Source organism: Armigeres subalbatus, chromosome 3 (genome assembly GCF_024139115.2).
Source record: "Armigeres subalbatus isolate Guangzhou_Male chromosome 3, GZ_Asu_2, whole genome shotgun sequence".
NCBI classification, from domain to species: domain Eukaryota; kingdom Metazoa; phylum Arthropoda; class Insecta; order Diptera; family Culicidae; genus Armigeres; species Armigeres subalbatus.
The window spans coordinates 266565847-266590399 of NC_085141.1; the positions used below are offsets into that span (position 1 = coordinate 266565847).

At 38.6% G+C, this 24553-nt stretch overlaps 2 protein-coding genes across 4 annotated transcripts in view; one reads left to right on the forward strand and one right to left on the reverse strand.

Moving 5' to 3' along the window:
- LOC134224093 (uncharacterized) overlaps positions 1 to 522 on the forward strand; it is a 289525-nt gene extending 289003 nt beyond the window's left edge. For all 3 annotated transcript variants that reach the window (XM_062703326.1, XM_062703327.1, XM_062703328.1), the window contains one exon: positions 61 to 522. In XM_062703326.1, coding sequence (XP_062559310.1) covers positions 61 to 100 — 40 coding nt within the window. In that variant the 3' untranslated portion in view covers positions 101 to 522. The remainder of the gene's footprint in view (positions 1 to 60) is intronic.
- On the reverse strand, positions 435 to 24200 carry LOC134224094 (tRNA pseudouridine(38/39) synthase). The gene is made up of 6 exons (XM_062703329.1): positions 24010 to 24200; positions 23802 to 23935; positions 23522 to 23613; positions 22506 to 23364; positions 22289 to 22440; positions 435 to 766 (listed from the first exon to the last, which is right to left on the reverse strand). The coding sequence occupies exons 1-6, from the start codon at positions 24115 to 24117 to the stop codon at positions 666 to 668; spliced, it is 1446 nt and encodes a 481-aa protein (XP_062559313.1). The 5' UTR covers positions 24118 to 24200; the 3' UTR covers positions 435 to 665.
- Positions 24201 to 24553: the final 353 nt, after the last annotated feature.

Consider the following 24553-nt stretch of genomic DNA (forward strand, 5'->3'; position numbering starts at 1 on the left):
TGAGAATTCTTTGGAACGAAACATTTCATACACTTTTTAATCTATTATCTTTTTTTTCAGATATCAACGCGCCAAATCAGTGGATAATTTGCCAAATTGAGATTTACAAGGCCGATTTTCTTTGCTTTCTCCAATGCACCTAGAACTTTCCAAATATGACCAACTCTGTCCTGACGTTCAGCACTCCCTACACGATTATTTCGACAACTTCCGTGCTACGCCAAAATGAACAGCAGCTAGTCTGAGTTTCTCGGCACTTTATTCTAGTCACTTTTTCTGTTCTAACATCGTAGCGAAAATGTTTACATATTTCAAAAGATAGATTATATTAATATTAATTAGGTTTAAATTTATATGACGGATGATAATTAAGAATATTTCGAAGATAGTGGTTATTGATTGCAAAAAAAGGAAAAACACGAAAAAATCAAAGATTTCTTTGTAGCATGTTTGTACAAAACTTTTATTAAGGTGATAACAATGCAAAGGTAATAAAGATTAGATTTCTCTCATTCGTTTTCATCGACTCGTTTCCATTAATACACACTTCACAGTTCACATTGATGTATTCTGCACATACGGGTTTGGAATAATAATTAAGTCTCGTTGGACTGATTATGAATTCAGCTCTCAAATTTGTCTTCGTCACTGTTCGGCAGCCGCGTCTACGCTGTATCGTTTCCCACTTCATTGGCTGGCACTTCTTTGGAATTAACCTGGATGCGACGCTTTTTCGAGTAATGGTCAATTCGGCTTTCCAGGCTCTCTGTACAAAAATATAATAATAAAAAAATTCATCAGAATTGAAAATTTATATTTGATAACAATTTCAGGCTGATACTAATATTGTTCAGAAATTATGACATCAAACTAAAAAAAAACTATAAACAATTTTAAATTTGGACTGCAGGATTATGTATGACAAACTAGGCATGAATGGAAACATGTTTGTCTGGCTTCGATCGTATCTTTTAACTAGCCGCAGAATGTCTGTTAAATTCGGAGACCACGTTTCTTCACCGTTTTCATTTTGGTCCGATGTTCCTCAAGACAGCCATCTCGATCGATTCTTAATCCTGCTTTATATAGAAGATGTACATCTTGTTTTGAAGTGCCTAAAACTGCCATATGCCGACGTTCTCAAGCTATATTTTACGATAAAAGGGACTAATGGCTTAGCCTTTCTGCAACCACAACTGAAAGCCATTGATAAGAAAATACGTATCTGTCAAGATACAATTAAGTGGTGGAATTCAATGGGACTGTATAAACTCGCACCACATTGTGCTCGCACGCTATGTTTAAAGGCAACTATTATGCAAAGTGAATGCACCTCAGATGTTAAGCCGTTAAATCATAGTTTTTGACCTCTAGTTTAAGGATCTGTATCGATTAAAATATTTCATCGGTGAAATTTTGGCTTTTTTTACTATTTAAGGTAATATTTTTAACCTAAAAACCTTTTCTGATTTTTTTAAATTTTTTGAAACAAGTTATATAAAATCCAACCACTACTTTTTTTTCTGATGCTCTAATAAACATTTTCATATAAAAACATTTTTCATATGATGAAAATAGTAGAAGTTATATTAAAATTACTGCAAGTCTTAAATGTTCTTACGGTTTATTATGAATAGATATGGAGCCTTCCTTAGCCGTGCGGTAAGTTACACTGCTACACTGCAAGACCATGCTAAACGTGGGTGAGTTCGATTCCCGGTCTTGTCTAGGAAATATTCTTGCCTTCCCTGGGCATAAAGTATCATCGTATCCTCATGATATACGAATGGGAAAATGGTAATTTGGACTAGAAACCTCGCAGTTAATAACTATGGAAATGCTAAATGAACACTAAGCTCCGAGGCGGCATATGTCAGAGTGGTTGATGTAATGTCAATAAGAAGAAGTATTATTAAATTAATTAAATTAATTAATTATTAAACATTTCCAATCAACAAAAAGTTAAAACTACGCACTAGTTCAAAGTAGTATTTATGTTCTGTATTTCAAACTTGATTGAACCTCAATGGACGACTACATTATGTGACCACTGTTATATGCTACCACCGTGGATAACAGTTTACTTGCATACTGTTCGTGGTTATCTGGCATTTTTTAGTTTTGCTAGGTAGTATTGATTTTTTTGTGGATGTCTTCCGTTGTTTACTCCGTATACTTTGTAAGGCCTCCCTGTGATGCGCTCACAAAATTCAAGAACATGGAATTTCAAAATAAGAAATTTTTCGGTGATTGCTAGCCCGGCTGTTATCCAACTGTCACAAAAAACTCGTATGGCATTTGAATAGAAGTCCAACAATGTTACATTTAAACAGCAATCAACTACCTGTAGTAGACCTTGTAATAGCCATTGCATTATTTTCCTTTCAAAACACCTCGTTTTACTAAAAGACTTCGGCAGTAACGCCCGGTGAATCCAAGTTGAGCGTGATGAGCTGCGTTGACCTCTGTCCAGACTTCAGATTTGTCTGGATGGTTTTTTTTTTGCTACAGGGCCGAAAATTTAGTAGACCAATCCCACCAGCTAATGTAGCGCTGGAGGAAGGGTTTTGTCTAAAATTGTGTCATAGTCTTCTCCTTCCAGTAGATGATTATGAACACAATTGAAATATAATCGAGCATCTTCCTTGACCTGTCCAGCGTTAAATTCTGTTTCTATGGTAACAAGTGGTGCAGGGTTGCTGGTGTTTTAATAGACACTGTATGAGATATGCAGTAACACAAGAATTCGCTATCGAAAAATGCAATATATGTTCGATATCAACAGTATTTCTAGTATAACTTCTGCTACTTTCATCATATGAAAATTGTTTTTATATGAAAATTTTATTTGAAGCGTCAGGAAAAAAATGTAGTACCTGAATTTTATAAAACTTGCCTCAAAAAAATTAAAAAAAATCAGAATAGATTTTTAGGTTAAAAATATCCCCTTAAATGGTAAAAAAGTCAAATTTTCACCGATGAAATATTTCAATCGACACAGATCCTTAAACTAGAGGTCAAAAACTATGACCTAACGGCTTAACATCCGGGGTGCATTCACTTTGCATAATAGTTGCCTTTAAACATAGCGTGACTCGTCTTATGACAACTGAAAGCCTTTGCCGAATGGTGTCACATCAATTGAATGTCATTAAATGTGTCCAATTATTCGATTATTTCGTTCGGATGCAAACACTCGTCCTACAGTGAACAAAAGTGGAAGACTTGGGACTTTGGGAGTACCTACTCATCGATACTAAATTGACCTTCAAAGTACACACTTCGTACATTATTGTGTCAAAAGCTACATCACAGGTAATATTTTTGTTCCGTTGTGGAAAACAGATCAACGACTGTTTGAAGGCTCTATATTGTTCCATTGTGAAATTCAATGATTTGGAGCTCTTTACGTCGTCTCAGATTGAGTGACCCGGTTAACCTGCCTAGCTACCCTAGTCGCTGTAAGCTGGTCCATCTGGATCTACTTAAAGCTCAGTCAGCTAATATGTGATAACTGGCTGAATGAAGTCACATAACTGATGACAGCTGACGCCCGAACATGTTTTCCTATCACTAAATTTAAAATAATGGTTAATAGCCTATTCAGATTACGCCATTAATGACATAATAATTGGCGTTTCAGGGTAAATACGCTTTATGATGTCATTATTTACGTAATATTCCATACATTTTGCGCTGTCAAAAGATACCCGCTAAAAAGAATTTATTACGAACAATTATTACGAGAGAGCTTTCGTTCTAGCTGGGATGCAGGGAGAAATTCAACAAAACAAAACTGAAAAGCGTCACGCTCTCTTTGCCAGAGAGAAAATTCTCTCTGTTTTCATTTCGTTTCGTATTTGACAGTCATGCTCTTTCTGTCGCAGCAGGGTCGAATGCATGTTAGATGAAAATCTTCTGAGCGCTGAAGAATAACTCGGATTGTGATGGTTTTGTGGAAAGCATTTTATATGATGAAAAATAATGATGATAATTATTTATTCTCCACTTATTCAACATGAACTGTTTAAAAAAAAACAGATGCTCTCTAGGATTAACATGAAGTATTTAACTTAAACCTAGATTTAATAGAACAAATCGAATAAATTTTCAAAGTTCGAGGGCCAATGCGGAAGACAATTTAAAACGTTTGTAAAACGAATATATTTGATGAATAAACATGATTTCAAAAATTGTTTCAATTCTGCTCCTTGAATGGCTTAATATACTTTATGGATTTCAACATTTTTCACGTGGGACAACTGTACGATTTGAATGGGATGTATATATAAAGTAGAATAACCTTAAATAAAACATGGATTGGCAATGCATTAATTCATCCAAATTCCAGTTTAAATTATATCACATTCACACGATTCGATTTTGTTAGAAGCTGGTTGTCGAGTAGAACGCAATGGTTCAGTTTCCATTTAAAAAAAAAATTGCTGAATTGCCCTTCATACATGGAGATACTGGTGGAAATACATTTTAGTTCAATAATATTTCTTGAAAATTGGTCCAATCGTCCTTTTTTTATTTATTTGTTAGAATTCCCAAAAGTATCTAAATTTTTCTATCAAATCTCCGTTTGATCATAGTACAGAATCAAAATACTTTTTAAACTTAAAAATAAATTGAGGAATAGTCTGATTCCCCGAATAACGGCGCACCCAACTAATGAATGTAGCTTCGCTCATTATCCTTAATGAGAGCTTCAAATATTCTTCGAAAATCCCTTTTCATATTTTTTTTCGTAGAAACTTTGTTCAGAAAAAAATGTTCGATTGTCGCCACACAAATGCTTGATTTCGCAAATTAAATTTTAAAACTCTCCTTGAATTCAACCCTGTAGCGTGCAAATGAGGAAACATGGAAACGTCAAGATATATTATCTTGCTGCAGTCTGAACACCTCGTAATAATTGGATACCGTGCGGAACCGAAATCCGTACAGCATCGAAATCCGTCCACCTCATGAGATATCAATAGATTAAAGGAGGTTAAAGGTAATTAATGTAGAAATAATTAATCTTATCCTGTTCAGATACTTGACAGTCAGCTTCTAGGGCATAGAATTGGAAAGAAGGCTTTGAGATTAAAACAACAAAAATCAAAAACAAATCTCCAGCCATCAAACGCGGAGTTTGTGCCGCCATTTTGTTTTCGGGTAGAGCATAATTGCACAAAAAGTAACTGTGTTTTAATTGCTAATTACAAATCATTACATAAGATAAGCGGAATACAAATCGAAGGGATCGCTTCTCAAGGTGCGTATCGAACTATTTACAGTGGTAGTTTAGTCAATCAGACTGTTTCAATTTAAATATTTGTAGACGAAATAGCTGTACGGATTTTGATCCTTTGATTCGTAATCCGTCCACGATGGACGGATTTCGAGTCAGGAGTTGTTGATTTAATTCATTATTTTATCATGTTTTTCGTAGTTTTTAATGAGTAAATGTGAAACACTTCAAAAGTAGAAGCCTTCATGCGCCTGTGTCAATGACAAACGTTTTATTTACATTCGATTTCTATTTTCTAATTACTTTTTCATATACTAAGGTGCTTAAGTGTACGGATTTCGATGCCCCACGGTACCCTCTCACTTAACAAAGTCATAAATAGCCCAATCTGAATAGGCTATAAGACATCCATAATAAAATTTAAAAAAAAAAACAAAATTGTTTTTTTTTTATTTCTTTTGATAAAATTTTACCTTCCGTTCTCATAAGGTTTTTTCACTAGATAAAAACATATTCTCAATAATCGTAACATGTACTGGAAGACCAAACTAAAGCCTGTCTACGTTAAATTTCCGACAGTTCGGATGTTAAATTGATTTGTTGCTATTTCATCAATTTCGACGAGAGCTAAGACATGCTGGAAGTAGCAGTAAAGCAAAGAGCTTGAGCTGCCATGTACATAGATCGAAAATTGCTATTTTTTGCGTTACGTAATTAATGGATCTTACCTTACAAAACAGAGAGAGAGAGAGTTTGATCGACAGTATCAAAAATTTCTCTGGGCGGCAGAATCATTTTGGCGCATAAACGCCAGTTGAAACTGCCATAATTGCAACGCTTTGACCGAAAGAAGACTCACCTTACCAGTGGAGAAAGTGCCCCAGGTAAAAAAGAAGTACACTGGGAGACATAATAAAGTGCCCACTTACCTTTTTTTATACGAAATGGTCAACTTTAGAGCTCTGCATCTCAGTTGCTCGTGAACCGATTTTGCTGAAAATTTGACCAGAGCCTAAGTTTCTAAGTTACTTAAGTTTCAACAATATTGATTCACAGGCTAAACAATTACTGCGGTGATACCAAAACGATATTTTTGAAAAAAATAAAGTTTTTCAAATATGAAAAAACTACAACTCTTAGAGTACATGTATCTTCAGCAAACTTTTTGGTATTGCCAGAATACGCATTTTTGCTGAACATGTCACCAGACTACAAACTATAGAATTTAAGTTATTTAAAAAATAAATTCTTGCAAAAAAAAATCATTTTTGTATTACCGCAATAATTATTTACCCTGTGAATCATTAAGGTTACAACTGGGTTCTGGTCAAATTTTCAGCAAAATCGGTTCACGGGCAACCGAGATCTAGAGTTGACCATTTTGTATGAAAAATGGCAAGTGGGCACTTTTTAATGTCTACCAGTGTAGCTGTTCGAATAGAAAAAGGGAGGGTGAGGATTCCAACGAAGACGATTTCTACGGTTTCGCCGGGGATTGTTTTCTTCTTCCATATCAGCGAAGTGAGAATAACGATGTTTTGCATGGAACTCCCAAATCTTCTCAACATCATACTTTTTATGTTTCTTTTTTAAATAATTTTATTTGCCAACTATCTAATACATGCATTTATCTCTTAGACTAGGTGTTTCGTGTTTTCTTAACACTATCATCCTTATTTGCTATGTTACATTTTTAGTTATTATTATTACATTTCAATTGCCTCTGGCAGTTAAAATTTTTCCTCTGGATTAATTGAACACTGGTTTAGGAATTACAATGTTTTCAACTTAAACTAGACTTAACCTAATTTATACTAAGAGTACAAGGAGCTAATCGTTGCAATAGAAGATTGCAACGATTTTTGTCTAATATTGGAAATTATTTTGTTGGATATTTGTTGAAATGTCTCATGGTACTATACCATGAAGGCAACTTCAGAATCAATTTTTAAAATTTAATTTTGAATCCTTTGGAATGCCTTCTTTCTGGTATTGCAGCAACTAGTCCATATTGGCACAGCATACAACATAGCAGGTCTAAAAATTTGTTTGTAAATCAAAAGTTTGTTCTTAAGACAAAGTTTTGATTTTCTGTTTATAAGTGGATATAGACACTTAATATATTTGTTACATTTGGCTTGAAGGCCTTCAATGTGATATTTAAAAGTTAATTTTTGGTCCAGCAGAAGTCCTAAATATTTGGCTTCGCTAGACCAATTAATTGGAACCCCATTCATAGTGACAATAAGTCTGCTAGAAGGTTTCAAATACTAAGCTCTCGGCTTATGTGGGCAAATTATAATCTGAGTTTTTGAAGCATTCGAAGATTTTTTTCATTTCTGCAAATAATAATGCAAATAAAAATCCAAACTTTTTTGCAATCTACTACAAATGACACGAAGGCTTCGCCCTTTGACTGAAGGGCCCGTGTCATCTGCAATCAAAGATTTTTGACACCCTGGTGATAAATCAGGTAAGTCAGAAGTAAAAATGTTATACAATATGAGCCCCAGTATGCTGCCTTGGGGAACAGCAGCCCTTACAGGTAATCTATCAGATTTAGAGTTCTGATAGTTTACCTCCAGTGAGCGATCTGATAAATAATTTTGGATCAGTTTAATGATGTACAGAGGAAAATTGAAATTCATCAATTCTACAATCAAACCTTCATGCCAAACACTGTCAAATGCTTTCTCTATATCAAGAAGAGCAACTCCAGTCGAATATCCTTCAAATTTGTTGAGCCGAATTAAATTCGTAACTCTTAATAACTGATGAGTGGTTGAATGCCCATGGCGAAAACCAAATTGCTCATCAGCAAAAATAGAATTGTCATTTATATGAACCATCATTCTATTTAAAATAATCTTTTCAGACAGTTTGCTTATTGAAGAAAGCAAACTGATTGGGCGATAACTAGAAGCCTCAGCTGGACTTTTGTCCGGCTTCAAAATTGGAACAACTTTGGCGTTTTTCCATGTATTTGGAAAGTATGCCCGTTGAAAACATTTGTTAAATAAATTAACCAAGAAGAATAAAGAGCTCTCAGGAAGTTTTTTGATAAGTTTGTAGAAAATACCATCATCACCCGGGGCTTTCATATTTTTAAATTTTCTAGTAATAAATCTCACTTCATCCAAATTAGTTCCCAACGAAGGGTCAAAAACATTCTCTTGATTGAGAATGTCTTCGAAGCTCCGTGTAACCTGATCCTCAATTGGACTAGTGAGACCTAGACTAAAATTATGGGAACTCTCGAACTGCTGAGCAAGTTTTTGAGCCTTTTCGCCATTTGTTAATAAAATTTTATTTCCCTCTTTAAGCGCTGGAATTGGCTTTTGAGGTTTTTTAAGAGTTTTCGTTAATTTCCAAAAGGGTTTCGAACTGGGATCCAACTTCGAGACATTATTCTCAATGTTGGTATTTCTCAGAATAGCGAAACGTTTTTTAATTTCATTTTGCAAATCTCGCCAAATAACTTTCAACGCGGGATCGCGAGTTCTTTGGTATTGCCTTCTTCTCACATTTTTAAGACGGATCAGTAGCTGAAGATCGTCGTCAATAATAATGGAGTTGAATTTATTTTAACATTTAGGAATTGCAATGCCTTTGGCTTAGACAATTAAATTTTTCAAAGATACGAGAGCATTATCAATATCACTTTTGGTATCGAGAGGAATATCAACATCAAAATTCCCATCGATACACGTTTCATATAAATCCCAATCAGCTCTATGATAATTAAAAGTAGAGCTGATTGGATTATAAATGGCTTCTTGTGAGATTTCAAATGTTACAGGAAGGTGATCAGAGTCAAAGTCAGCATGAGTTACCAATTGGCCACACAGCTGACTTGAATCCGTTAAAACCAAATCAATTGTCGAAGGATTTCGAGTGAGCTTGAGCTTGAGCTTGATTGACCGCCCACGGTTGCTACTCCGTTATTGCCAGGCCAGCTGTAATTACACAGAGAACCAACAGATGATGGTTGGGACTAACATTATCTTCAATGTGTAAGAACTGATGACCAAAAATTAAGCAATACCAGCGCCGGCCGTGTCCGAATGCAGGTCAATTTAAGGAATGGGTAGGAAAATGTTGACGTGATACTCGCTTGGATGGAAGCCGACGAGTCATCTGCACTTCCACGAGAAATCACTGGGATGTTGAATACATGGGGTAGCGGTAGGTAGTGTAGCAGGGTTCGTTTTGGTAAACGGTATGCCGTGTGTAGCGTGTAGTTTGATCGATGTTAAACAAAAACACACACGAACGCACACTAACTAATCGACTTACCGACCGCACAAAGAAGAACAAAATATACCGATGATCGCGCGATCGTTCTGTGTGCCAAAGGTAACACGAACAGATGTGCCCCAAACTTTTACTTACTCATTAATTTACTCACACGCACAACGCAGAACAAAATATTTCGATGATCGCGCGATCGTTCTGCGTAAAACAATCAGCCGCACATAGAACTTTTAATTACTAATAAATGTACTCACTCGCACAATGCAAAACAAAATATTTCTTACATTTGATGTCGAAATACGAATCTGTCTAAAGGTACAATAAAGTAGTGGAGCTAAATGGAGCTGTACAAACTCGTCTTATGACAAACAAAATATTTCGATGATTGCGAGATCCTTCTGCACGATCACGATCGGACGCACACTATAAACTTTCACTGGCTAATAAAATTTACTTGCTCGTACAAAGCAGAAAAAATGATGATCGCGTAATTGTTCTGCATGAGTGAACGCGAACTCTTTTTAGAAAATTTTAAAATAAAAACAGCGATAACGTAAACTATTTTTTTAAATGACTGGGGTTTCAAAACGTTTCCTAGAATATTAAAAAAAAGTTTTAAGACTCAATAAGTATTAAAAAGTTTTAAAGGGTTACAACAACCATAAACATCATATGAGTTCAAAAGCTTTCGAAGAATTTGTTGTTAAGTGTTTATTGATTTTTTAAGGAGAGTTTATATGGATTTTTAATTCTAAATAAAAAATAAATTATGGAAAGAAATAATATAAAATAAACCTGTTCATGCCTGCCTGGATTCTGTAATCATATACGACGAAATTATTCAGATTTTCCCGAAAGTTAGTCGAACTCTGCATCTCACAAGTTGGACATTGCAGCTCAGATTAAGCAGTTCCACAATATTTAACTCCGAGGCTTTTAAACTCTTTGTCCAATCAAATTTCATACTGCATGCCCCTGGTAAGTGGAGGAAATCTTCCACCTGGGACAATAGCAGGCCGGAACGGGTTAGAAACCCATTCACTATGTAGGCACGCAACTTTGAGCCACGGTTATACAAAGCATCTAAGTAAAATGGTTGGATCTTACCGAAATAACTGCTCATCAACAGGGCTATGGGCTCCAGACATTCCGATCGATTTTACCGATGTTTACCTTTTTCCAAGAATACCTATTCTACAGCATAATGTACTTCGCTGGTACACAAAGAGTCCGGGTGAATGAGCAAAATCTTAAGCATTTTTATAGATTCACGAGCTCTAGGCAGCATTTATGCTCCAGCCGTTTCACAACAGCATCCAAATAGTCAGCAAATCAAGTAGATCTATGAGGTTGAAGGATTCATTGTACTTGGAATCGGGTTCCAATCAGCTGCTCATCCATTAAAAAAATCAAAATGGGCTTTCTGACAAGCAACTTTTTCCACGTCCACGCTCAGTCGCAGCTACGGTATTGCTTTCAATTGTCGAAGGATTTCGAGTGGATGAAAAACAAGTTGGGCCATTGGGATATTGAATAGTATAATATCCCGCAGAACAATCTTCAAATAAAATGTTGCCGTTGGAATTGCTTTGAGCATTATTCCATGAACGGTGTTTGGCATTGAAGTCACCAATTACGAATAATTTTGATTTGTTGCGAGTCAGAATTTGAAGATCAGCTTTCAACAAATTCTTTTGCTGCCCATTGCATTGAAAAGGCAAATAGGCTGCAATGAAGGAAAATTGACCAAAATTTGTTTCAACAGAAACTCCCAAGGTTTCAAAAACTTTGGTTTCAAACGAAGAAAATAATTTATGTTTGATACGTCTATTAATGACAATGGCGACCCCACCACAGGCGCTGTCAAGACGATCATTTCTGTAGATAAAATAATTTGGATCTCGTTTAATGGAGAGTCCTGGTTTTAAATAGGTTTCAGTTATAATGGCAATATGCACATTATGAACTGTTAGGAAGTTGAATAATTCATCTTCCTTACCCTTTAGAGAGCGGGCATTCCAATTTAGAACTTTCACACAATTATTTAGATCCATTAAAACGGAGTCCGATAACAATTTTTTTGTGTACTTTATACCAACCTGAACAGCTTCTGGTATGGTATTTGCTTTGAACATTGCATCAATCATGTGATGCAATTGTTCAGTTAAAAAATCAAAATCGGAAGCAGTCATGCTACCTGAATCGGCAACATGACCATTATTTTCCGTTGGGACATGGGTATAAACCTCATTTTGAGAAGAGAAATTTTGTCTACCAGCAGCGATGTTTGCATACGTGGGTACATTCGAAAAATTGGAATTTACTGAAGTGCTTGCTACCCGTTGACGAGCGGCAAAATTTGTTTGTGAATTGTGGTGGGTATGAATTGCTCGACCGGTAACTGGTTTCGAAATTTGAGCGTTTGAAAAATTTCTACCCGTCGAATCTGGGATCCGATTGGAATTTCCCGTCATCAATTTTGCACGGGAAGTCAAAACTTTTTTGCGTGAAGGGCATTCCCAGAAATTGGATTTATGATTGCCCCCACAACTGGCACATTTAAATTTATTGGAATCTTCTCTCACAGGACAGGCGTCCTTGGCATGAGAGGTTCCACCACAAATCATGCATTTAGCATCCATGTGGCAATGTTTAGTTCCGTGACCCCACTTTTGGCACTTACGGCACTGAGTGGGGTTTTGGAAATTTCCCCCAGGCCTGCGGAAATGTTCCCATGTAACACGGACATGGGACATAATACAGGCCTTTTCAAAACTTTTCATATTATTTAGTTCATTTTTGTTAAAGTGAATCAAATAAAATTCTTGAGAAATACCCCTCTGGGAAGTACCAGAGCGAGATTTCTTTTTCATCTTAATTACTTGGACTGGTAAAAATCCAAGTAATTCAGAAATTTAAATTTTAATCTCATCCAGTGATTTGTCGTCACTAGGGAGACCTTTCAAAACGACTTTGAACAATCGCTCAGTTTTGTCGTCGTATGTGAAGAATTTATGGCGCTTCTCAGTTAAATACTGAAGACGTTTGCGATCGTCAAAGGATCCCGGCAAAACGCGGCAGTCACCCTTTCTGGCAATCTGAAATGAAACCTTGATCCCCTGAAGGTTATTCAAAATCCCATTCCTAAAGCCAGAGAACTCGGCAACATCGCATGGATCGAATCACCTGGGCTAGATTTTTCGTCATTAATCAAATCGAACTGATTGCTCAGTTCGATAGGAGAAGAATTATTTCCAATGTTAGAGTTAGAAGGAATATCTGAAGTCTCCAGCTTCCTTCTATTTTATCCGCGCTTTGGCAGGACGGTCTTGAAACCTTGTTTCTTGGATGGAAGGGAGAATTCAGCGACCCCCCCCCTTCCTCACCAGTCAACATTTTGAAAATTATTTGTATATAGTGCACAGAATCGCCATATACCTACTAAAGTGGAGGCCATATACATACTGAATAACGAGTTTCACGAGTTTCCATCTGCATTGTTACGATCCAGTGAAAATAATGAAAAATAAATGTAAACAATACTGTCTCGAACATTCGATCACTGGATCTGAAGGCAGATACTCTACCCTTGTACTACTCAGCCACTTAATGGTGAAACTTGCAACCAGATAGACCATGTTCTGGTGGATGGGCGCCATTTCTCGGATGTTATCGATGTGCGGACATTCAGAGCTCCGAACATTGACTCTGATCACTACCTCGTTGTCAGTAAAATTCGATCACTGTTGTCAACTGTATCGAACGAAAGATCACAGTGAACGATGCGTTACAATATCCAGCGATTGTCGGCGGAAGGAGTTTCGGCTGAGTACCGCCAGAAGCTCGACGAACGGATAAGTGCAATCAACGTTAGTGACAACATCAACGATCATGGAAGTCAATCCATGGAGCTGTGAGCACAACAGCACGAGAAGTGGTAGGCACTGCACAGAGGCGACCCAAGACGGGTTGGTTCGATGTGGAGTGTCAGAAAGTGACAGACAAGAAGAACGTTGCCACAAGCCGGATGTTGGTGTCGGGTACCCGATCGAATAGAGATCGGTACAAGGAAGCAAGAAGAAAGAGTACGAAGAACAAGTTATTAGTGAGGCACAGGAAAAAATGGAGCAGAACGATAAGTGGAGGTTTCATGAGTCTGTCAATGGCGTGCGGAGAAAGACAGCGACATCTCCCATCATGTGCAACGACCAACAAGGGAATTTGCTGGCAGATAAAACCGAAGTGGCTGCCAGGTGGAAGCAACAGTTCGAGACTTTGTTGTATAGCGGATGTGACGGTGCATCGGTGAGCAGAATACATATTAGCGACGATGGACAAGCTGTGGAGTCGCCTACACTAGGTGAGGTTTAAAAAGCTGTTAAAGAGCTGAAAAACAATAAGGCTGCGGGGAAGGACCAGCTCCCGGCTGAACTTCTCAAACATGGCAGTGAGCAGCTTTATGAAGTTCGGCACCATATTATGTCGAAAATATGGGAAGACGAGGAAATGCCTGCTAGCTGGTTGGACGGCCTCATTTGCCCTCTCTTTAAGAAATGGCACAGACTGGAGTGCGTCAATTACCGAGGAATAATCCTCCTTAATTCGGCGTACAAAATTATGTCCCGTATTCTGTTCAACAGATTGAGACCGCTTGAAGAGTCCTTCGTCGGTGAATACCAAGCAGGTTTTCGTGAGGGCCGATCAACGACGGATCAAATGTTACCCTGAGACAAATCCTTGATAAATTCCGGGAGTACAACATGCAGACACATCATCTGTTTATTGATTTATATTTATATTGAATTTATATAATTGATATTGAAACTGATACGGCTGATTCGTATAACGTCAAGATCGAAATCAAGTGTAAGGGTTGCGGATGAAATATCGACGTCATTTGTTACCTAAGATGGATTAAAGCAGGGTGATGCACTCTCGAATCTACTGTTCAATATAGCGCTCGAGGGAGCGATTAGGAGAGCTGGTGTGCAAAGAAGCGGTACCATTATCACAAAATCGCATATGCTCCTGGGATTTGCGGACGATATCGATATTATCGGGATTGATCGCCGTGCCGTGGAAGAGACTTTTGTGCCTTTTAAGAGGGAGACAGCGAGGATTGGACTCACGATCAATACCAGCAAAACGAAGTATATGGTCGCTGGCAATCAACGTGGGTTCATTAGTGGTGATGGTAGCGAAATGGTGCTGGATGGTGAAAAAATTGAAGTGGTAGAAGAATTTGTGTATCTTAGCACATTAGTGACGTGCGGTAATGATGTTACCCGCGAGATAAAAAGGTGTATTGCAGCCTGCAAACGAAAACAAAACTCGCGCTGTATACTACTCTGATTCTTCCGGTGGCTTTATACGGCCATAAAACATTAAAGGAGGCTGCTCGGAGAGCTTTCGGAGTGTTTGAGCGTAAGGTGCTGCGGACAATACTCGGCGGTAAACAGGAGAACGGTATCTCAGCATGGATGAAACTGAAAGCATGAAACTCAGCATGGATTCATAGCCGGTCGCTCCACTAGTACTAATTGATTGTGCCTTACATCTTTCATCACGAACAGCATGACGAAAAGAGCTCAAACAGATGTCATCTACACAGATCTGTCAGCTGCTTTTGATAAGTTAAACCACTTCATCGCTATCGTCAAATTAGACAAGTTAGGAGTAAATGGCACTCTATTGGAATGGTTCCGATCATATCTATCCGGCCGCCAACTAACGGTTGCTATCGGCGACTGCAGATCTGATTCCTTCGTGGCTACATCGGGAATACCCCAAGGAAGCCATTTGGGTCCGTTAGTCTTCCTACTATATTTCAATGACGTGAATTTTGTACTCGAAGTTCCCCGCCTATCGTATGCTGATGACCTGAAAATGTTCTTGCAAATCCAATCCATCGACGATTGCTATTTCCTTCAACGTCAGTTAGAATCCTTTGCCAATTGGTGCAACGTCAACCGTATGATAGTCAATCCGGCAAAATGCTCGATGATCACTTTTTCTCGGATTAAAAATCCCGTTAGATTCGACTACACGCTTTTGAATACCAGCATAGAACGTCTGAGTCATGTCAAAGACTTGGGCGTAATTTTGGATTCCCAGCTGACGTACAAAATGCATATCACATACGTTGTAGGTAAGGCTTCCAAAACCCTGGCCTTCATCTTTCGGATGGGTAAAGAATTTTCTGACATTTACTGTCTAAAGTCTTTGTATTGCTCACTGGTGCGGTCGATACTGGAGTATTGCTCCGCCGTTTGGAATCCCAATTATACGAACAATGCCGAACGAATTGAGTCCGTGCAACGACGCTTCCTACGATTTGCTCTGCGTAGGCTACCGTGGAGAGATCCATTACGCCTGCCAAGTTATGAAAGCCGCTGTCGACTTATCGATCTGGAGCCGCTAAGAGAACGCCGTAACACCGCTCGAGCTGTACTTGTTGCAGACGTTTTGCAAGGCCGAATAGATTGTAGTGACATTTTGAAACATATTAATATTAACGTACAGCCGAGAACACTTCGCAATAACGCTATGTTAAGAATGCCATTCCGTCGGACTAACTACAGTATGAACGGTAGTATTGAAGGATTACAGCGTATATTCAACAGGGTTTCTACAATATTCGACTTCAACATGCCTCGTCAGACGCTGCGTCGAAGATTCAAAAAATGTTCACATCGCAATAGATGGCTGTTTTAGTGTTTGTGTCCATTTTTTTCCAAGTTTTTGACGATATGTATACTTATATTTTTTTTATTAACATAATTAGGACATAAGTAGTCTGTTGATGTAGGCCTTAAATAAATAATTAATTATGTTTTGGTAATATTTATTAGTAGTCATGTATGAGTTTGATATAAAATAATAATATATGCGATAAAATTTCTCTTTTAATATACGATCTGTGGTTGGCTGTGTCTTGTTTTTATGATTGCTCATTGCTGAGCGTGGAGACGTGAACTTCTAAGAGGTTTTTTTATCCAGAACGATGCGATCTGGACTTTTTGTGTTTCAATAATACGAATAGAATATTAACTTTGAACTGAGGAAGAAAAATATGTGTTTCAAAGGAATAACATTGAGATATCGTGGGTTTTGATCATTAGCTTGTTAACCGGGAATACTTTTTCCACCACTGTTGCTTCAAACAGCCCATTATGGCTTTTCTGTATAAAATGGTTCAGACTGTTCCTAAAGCCTCATCTGGAGACTTTTGGTGAGTCTCGAGTCCACTAACAAAGAACTGCTGTCCATATGCCACTGATCAGAACATGGTTTGCCAAAATCGGTGAATACTTTGCAGAAATGTGGTTAGCCGGGGTTTACAAGAATTCTGATATTCGGTTTGAACACGACAGCGCACAGTAAGTCGACGCGCTTCTTTGGAGGTATTCGGCCTTATGATCAATCCCCCTAAAATTGAGATGAAAAATTATTTATTTCCACTTTACAACATGGAAGATATATGTCTTCGCGAGACTGGTAGAAAAAGTTCTCCTGAAAAACTTTGTCGAAGACACTAAGTTCGTAATTTCATTACTTTTGGAGATTTATAGCATTTTATGCAAAAAAGTTTTGAACATTTTCGATGTATGTATCCAGTATTTTGCGCTCGATAATGGCGGCGAGTGAGTGCCTTTTTGACATTCAAGAGGTAGAAAATATTTACACTTTTTAATCAATGTAGGCCTCGATTCATTGAAAAACATTGGCACTCACCCCGGAATCTACAAACAAACAAATGTCAAATATTTTCCTTTATGTTCTGCGAGAATTTGGTAATTTTCTCATGCATTAATTATCATCATTTATTTTATTTTATTTTATAGGAATATGAAAGCCACAAGGTAAGGACAAATCTATAATAATTATGATCAGTGTTTTTTTCTTGAGAAAAAAAAATCTGCAACCTGACACCTAGATGAGGCAATACTCAGATAGTTTACGGCTGGATTCACTACCCTCGATTCACTGAAATTCCCCGAAACTAATTTCATTTGCACCCTCTTTTTGCCAATTTTCCCAACAATTCTTTAAGAGTTACTGTAGAGCATTTCGCTTAACTACTGCTTTGCGTGCACTTCGTGCACATCGACGCCCATTTATACTTTTCCTATACACTACATGTGCCCAAAAGCATTTCGACTCTACCAGGGCGGCTGAAGTGTCCGCAGCCGATGGACAGGTTACAGGACTTAAAGCATTTTACTACCAACATGTAGCCACCTTTAGCAGACCACTTAAACTGAATGAGACTTACTGACCCTTAGCGGCAATGACAATGAATATACTAAGGGATAACAACAAGTCTATCAAGTATGTGAGCATATTCTTCTGCTTCGTGGCTCCAAGTTAACCAATATGGCCTAGGTGGACAATAGCATAGAATATAGTTTTAAGGTCAGATGGAATTGGTTATTGCAAAGGAAGTTGGTTTTAGTGAGTCTAGCGTAGTCTATTCAGCCTTACACTATATTAGTATCACTTCACTGAAGTGTCTGGTGGCAGATTTCCTTTCCTCTTATAAAACCATCAATAATAAGCATTATGGATTCGTCCTTATCTTGGTGTCTTTCACATTCCTATAAAATTAAGTTAAATAATTACAAAATAGGTATGCATAGGAAAACTATATGATCTTTGAACAACATAAATAATGGAGAATATTTTGACAATTGTTTATTTGTAGATTCCGTATGAGTGCCAATATTTTTCAACTAATCAAGGCCTACATTGATAAAAATTTGAAAATATTTTCTACCTCTTGAATGTCAAAAAGGCACTCACTCGGCCGCCATTATCGAGCGCAAAATACTGGTATCATACACTCTTATGGAGACGCATGGTGCATTGGTTCATCAACTCCTTGTGATGGGTGATTGATTTCTACCGTGCAAAGTAGGAAATGGTTTTTGTTGAAACATTACTTACATTCGCTTACAACTCTACAGTTCAGGTATTAATTTAACCCGTTTCGGTCTGACCTAGAAATCAAAATTGAAATAACCCGTGTAGGCTCATTTTTGGTCCGATTGCCATGAAATTTTCAGGGAAGAAGCGTCATCATGTCTATTTTTTGGTACATGTCTTGATTTGACCATGGTGCCAATCCGGCCGGATTTATTAAGGGGGGGTCCTGGGTCAGATGCAGTCAAAAACGGGTCATTTTTTTAAAACCATTGATAAATGAACGAAAGTGACCAGAATGCTGATGCAAACGTGGTCAATCATCATTGACCAGCATCAGAAGTTAGTTTTGATACATTTGAATCACCAGGACATGGTTCCGGATGTTCCGGGAACCTGGTTCCCTGGGGTATCCCTGGGGTGGTGGACACTTTTCAAGTGGACACAACCCAGTCTTGCGACATATCAAACTTCATGGTTTTGGAAGATAATCCTAATAGATGAGTTTTTGGGAGGTTTTGGACACATTGGCCACATCCGGAAGTGTTCCCGGGAGCCTGGTTCCCTCAAGAAAGTGGACAAATCTTGCCTAGCACCAAAACCCATCTTGCGACATATCAAACTCCATAATTTTGAAAGACAAGCTCAATAGATGAGTTTTTGAGAGATTTTGGACACATTGGCCACGTTCGGAAGTGTTCCCGGGAGCCTGGTTCCCTCAGGGAAGTGGACAAATTTCGATAAGCACCGAAACCCATCTTGCGACACATCAAACTCCATGATTTTGAAAGACAAGCTCAATAGATGGGTTTTTGAGAGATTTTGAACACATTGGCCACGTCCGGAAGTGTTCCCGGGAACCTGGTTCCCTCAAGGAAGTGGACAAATTTCGATTAGCACCGAAACCCATCTTGCGACATATCAAACCCCATGATTTTGAAATACAAGCTCAATAGATGAGTTTTTGAGAGGTTTTGGACACAGTGGCCACGTTCGGAAGTGTTCCTGGGAGCCTGGTTGCATCAAGAAAGTGGAACTGATTCGGGATGTTATACCCCATGATAAATTTCTTTTAGAAAGCTCCAAATGCGGGGGGCACTGGCTCTGATGATGCATTTCAACTTGTTCTACACAGCTGTGCAGTAACCAACACGGAAGGAGCGAAAACAAAGCGAGAATCACCATTTTTCTGTGAGGGCTGCCTATCCGATTTTTTTTTTCGCACTTGCATACAAATTTGATAAATTTGTTATCATGGCTTGTTATGATTTGGAACAGTTTTTGCCTCTCTTTTATCGTTGTTCGTTATCTATTGAGAGCGATTTCTGCAAACCCTGGGCCTTCCGGTCGTTGCCAATCTCGAGCAGCACAAGTCAGGCAAATCTGGTTGCAGCAACTTAATTGCGACTAAATCTGGTCACATGTGAGTGAGTGGATGTGTCCAAAATCTCAAAAAAAATCATGTATTCAATTTGTCTTTCAAAACCAATTGAGTTTGATGTGTCGCAAGATGGGTTTCGGTGCTTATCGAAATTTGTCAGCTTCCATGAGGGAACCAGGCTCCCGGGAACACTTCCGAACGTGGCCAATGTGTCCAAAATCTCTCAAAAACCCATCTATTGAGCTTGTCTTTCAAAACCATGGATTTTGATATGTCGCAAGATGAGTTTCGGTGCTTATCGAAATTTGTCCGCTTCCCTGAGGGAACCAGGTTCCCGGGAACGCTTCCGGTAGTGGCTAATGTGTCCAAAACCTCTCGAAAATCCATCTATTGAGGTTGTCTGTAAAAATCATGGGGTTTGATGTGTCGCAAGATGGGTTTCGGCTCTCGGGAACACTTACGGACGAGGCCAATGTGTCAAAAACCTCTAAAAAATAACACGTGTCTTTCAGAATCATGAAGTTAGATATGTCGCAAGATGAGTTTCGGTACTAATCAAAATTTGTACACTTCCCTGAGGGAACCAGGTTCCCGGGAACACTTCCGGACGTGGCCAATGTGTTTAAAATCTCTCAAAACCCCATCTATTGAGCTTGTTTTTCAAAACCATGGAGTTTGATGTGTCACAAGACGGGTTTCGGTGCTTATCGAAATTTGTCCGCTTCCCTGAGGGAACCAGGCTCCCGGGAACACTTCCGAACGTGGCCAATGTGTCCAAAATCTCTCAAAAACCCATCTATTGAGCTTGTCTTCCAAAATCATGGAGTTTGATATGTCGCAAGATGGGTTTCGGTGCCAATAGAAATTTTTTCACTTCCTTGAGGGAATCAGGCTCCCGGGAACACTCCCGGATGTGGCCAATGTGTCCGAAATCTCTAAAAAAACATCTATTGAGCTTGTCTTTCAAAATCATGGAGTTTGGTGTGTCGCAAGATGGGTTTCGGTGCTAATCGAAATTTGTCAACTTCCTTGAGGGAACCAGGTTCCCGGGAACACTTCCGGACGTGGCCAATGTGTCCAAAATCTCTCAAAAACCCATTAATTGAGCTTGTCTTTCAAAACCATGGAGTTTGATGTGTCGCAAGATGGGTTTCGGTGCTAATCGAGATTTGTCCACTTTCTTGAGGGAACCAGGCTCCCGGGAACACTTCCGGATGTGGCCAATGTGTCCAAAACCTCCCAAAAACTCATCTATTAGGATTATCTTCCAAAACCATGAAGTTTGATATGTCGCAAGACTGGGTTGTGTCCACTTGAAAAGTGTCCACCACCCCAGGGATACCCCAGGGAACCAGGTTCCCGGAACATTCGGAACCATGTCCTGGTGATTCAAATGTATCAAAACTAACTTCTGATGCTGGTCAATTATGATTGACCACGTTTGCATCAGCATTCTGGTCACTTTCGTTCATTTATCAATGGTTTTAAAAAAATGACCCGTTTTTGACTGCATCTGACCCAGGACCCCCCCTTAATAAATCCGGCCGGATTGGCACCATGGTCAAATCAAGTCATGTACCAAAAAATAGACATGATGACGCTTCTTTCCTGAAAATTTCATGGCAATCGGACCAAAAATGAGCCTACACGGGTTATTTTAATTTTGATTTCTAGGTCAGACCGAAACGGGTTAAAGATCATTACTTGTACTTTGTTATGCGTATGACATTGACTGCAACTATTTGCCCGGTGTCAAGTAGCAGTTAAATCAAATATGACTAAAAAATCCAATAAAACTGTTAAAACCTTTTTATTTTTTAAGTTTCCAAGTCACAATAGTCACCTAACGGTGTATTTTAATATTATCCAAAACTTTCCAGAACATACAAAAAATGCAGAAATGAAAAAGAAAAAGATATGATGAAAAACCCAATTTAAAGGGTTGTCATCATAAAACGTAAAAAATCTCCAAAAGTAACGGAATTACGAACTTGGTGTCTTGGACAAAGTTTTTCAGAAGAACTTTCGCTACAACTTTTATAAAGAATCAAACCTTATATGTTGTGAAGCGGAAAAAGTAAATTTTTCATCTCACTTTTAGGGGGATCGATCAGTAAGCTGAATATCTCCAAAAAAGCGCATTATCTTACTGATTAAATTTCTCGAAGACACCGTTACGCTAAATAGCATAATAAAGGTAATATTAAATAAACGCGCCCAAAACACGAGTTTAGCCACTGTGCAGCGGTACGAAAAATTTCAAACAAACATCGTAATGGCGTTTTTTGATCATAATTAGGCCGCATTGCCTTAGGTGAACGGTAGTCTATTTAGATCACGCAAAGAACGGTAGTCTATTTAGATCACGAGCTTTACTGCTCACAGTCGACAGTTTATCTCTTGATAAAGGGTGTATCTTGGCACGGAATGCCATACACATTGTCCCATTCGATAATGGTACATAGTAACTGTAGTGTTTGATCACTTACCACATTTTTTCCGATCCATCAACGGTTTGTAATCGCGCGATTGTACACCCTGAAGAAGTATCGCATGTTGACAAATCGGCTTATCCGTTTTCGGAAACCGTTGATCAAAGATGACTTGCAAACTTTTTAGCATTTCTCGACACATTGTTGACCTGTAAGAAAAACAAAATTCATTGTGAGAAACACAATAGTATGCAGAATTCTATGCTTTTCTAACCTGATACTATTGCCAGCCCACAGACCTTGCAACTCAGAAATCGTTCGCGTCAGGCTTTCCTCTTCATACACCCACTCTCGCAAATCCGAATGATCATCCATCTCTTCGTCCTCTTCCTGTACTGGAGCATTTTTATCGAACACAGCCGGATCGAACACACCTTTGCTACGATATTCGCATTCGTACAGGTTCAGCGGTAAATCACTGGCTAAACTATATTGCGGCTTGCACGGATTCTTTTCCACATCGAGCAGTTCTTTGATCACCGTTGGTTTTTCCTTCCTCTCTCCCACGAGTATCAAAACAGCCATTATGCAACGTACCTGATGCCACAAAAACGCTTTACCTCGCAATTCGAGATACAGCATATCATAGGAAGATTCATTCGCATCGCCCTGTGAGTCCTCAATTGAAACGTACGATATCCTTCTAGTAAACGTAACAACGCCATTTCCCACGTCCATTTTGCACAGATTGCGGAAATCGTGTGCCCCAACCAGATGAGTGCAAGCTTCTCTCATGGCAGCGATGTCCAAGTTTCCGCGAGGAAAAAAGTATCGATACGTCCGGGAACGGCAGTCAAATCTGGCGCTGTAGTTTGGATTTACCATCGGCATCCAGGCTACGCAGCGAATGTCTTGCGGTAGAACACGGTTCAATAGTTGGCAGTAGTTGATTTCGTTGGCGATTGATTCGGGGTCCAGCTGCCTATCAGGGGCGAACTTGGAGCGTACATCCAAGCTAACCACCTGATGGAAGGCACTCACACCTTTGTCCGTACGGCCACATCGATGATAGTTGGATGTTTCTCGACTCTCGATAAGGCACACCCGTGTCAGTGCATTGAAAAGCTGATGTTCTACAATTAGAATGAAGTGTGTTTTAGATAGGTGGGACTTCGACTAATACAGTTTTATAGACCGGACTGAGAATCGAACTCGCCATCTCTGGATTGACAATCCTGCGCCTTTGCTCGCAAAGCTTACTGGAGACCCATGACCCATACTAGTACTTACCAATTGTACGAGCAGAATCTTCCTGTGAGGCATAGCCTTGATAATCCCAGCCCAAGTAGTAGAACCTCAATAAAATGTGTCGTTTGTGGCAACTGAAACCAATTCGAAATGTTTAGGTTATTCAAATAATGAAAAATTTGCAGACATGTGCGTCAATTCTAAGTTTTCTTTATTCATTTTTATATTATGCATTCAATTTTATCTAATGATCTAATAATCATTGCACATTTATCCCCATATTCCCCTAGTAACACGTGTAAAAATTGTTATACAAACAAACCTTGCAAAATCAAATTTCCGTTGATTTTTATCGTTTGGCTTAGGGTCATCAGCTTTGATTCCCGTCACTTTTTGAATGATGTTTTTGAGCTGGAAATTCTGGGACTCAAGCTGAATAACTCGGTCGACGAGTTGCTGTTATGAAAACATTATAAACGAATCAGAAATATCAGACCTATGACGGGTTTTGAAACAGTGAAAACTCTTACCTGTTGTGAGAAGCTTTCTAACTCATCCCGCGTATGCCTTTTGGACTTTTTAATAACTTGCACGTCAAGATCCATTTCATCTAAATTATAAGCAATAAGAAATCGCATATAAACAATTCCTCAAAATTGTTAGCCGACAGCACACCGAAACGAACTAATTACTATTTACAAACAAACGTCAGCAATGCCACCGTGCACGAGCACGGTCAAGCTTTTGACATTTTGACGTTTATGTGGCTGCGTACTTATAACCGAAAAGAGAAAATAAATACGCTTCGCCTAAAAGTAGTCCCTCAACTATATAATGTATGGTTGAGGGACTACTTTTAGGCGAAGCGTATTCTTTTTCTCTTTTCCTGTTTAAGTACGCAGCCATATAAACGTCAAAATGTCAAAAGTTTGCACCTATAACCGCAGAGATTTATATTTTAAATCATTAGAAAACATGCGTTCCTCTATGATTGGATAATGTGGATTGTATGCTAGTATAAAAATTATATTAGATACAAGATAAAGATTGTCGCTTCGGTTCCCTTCGTTCTGC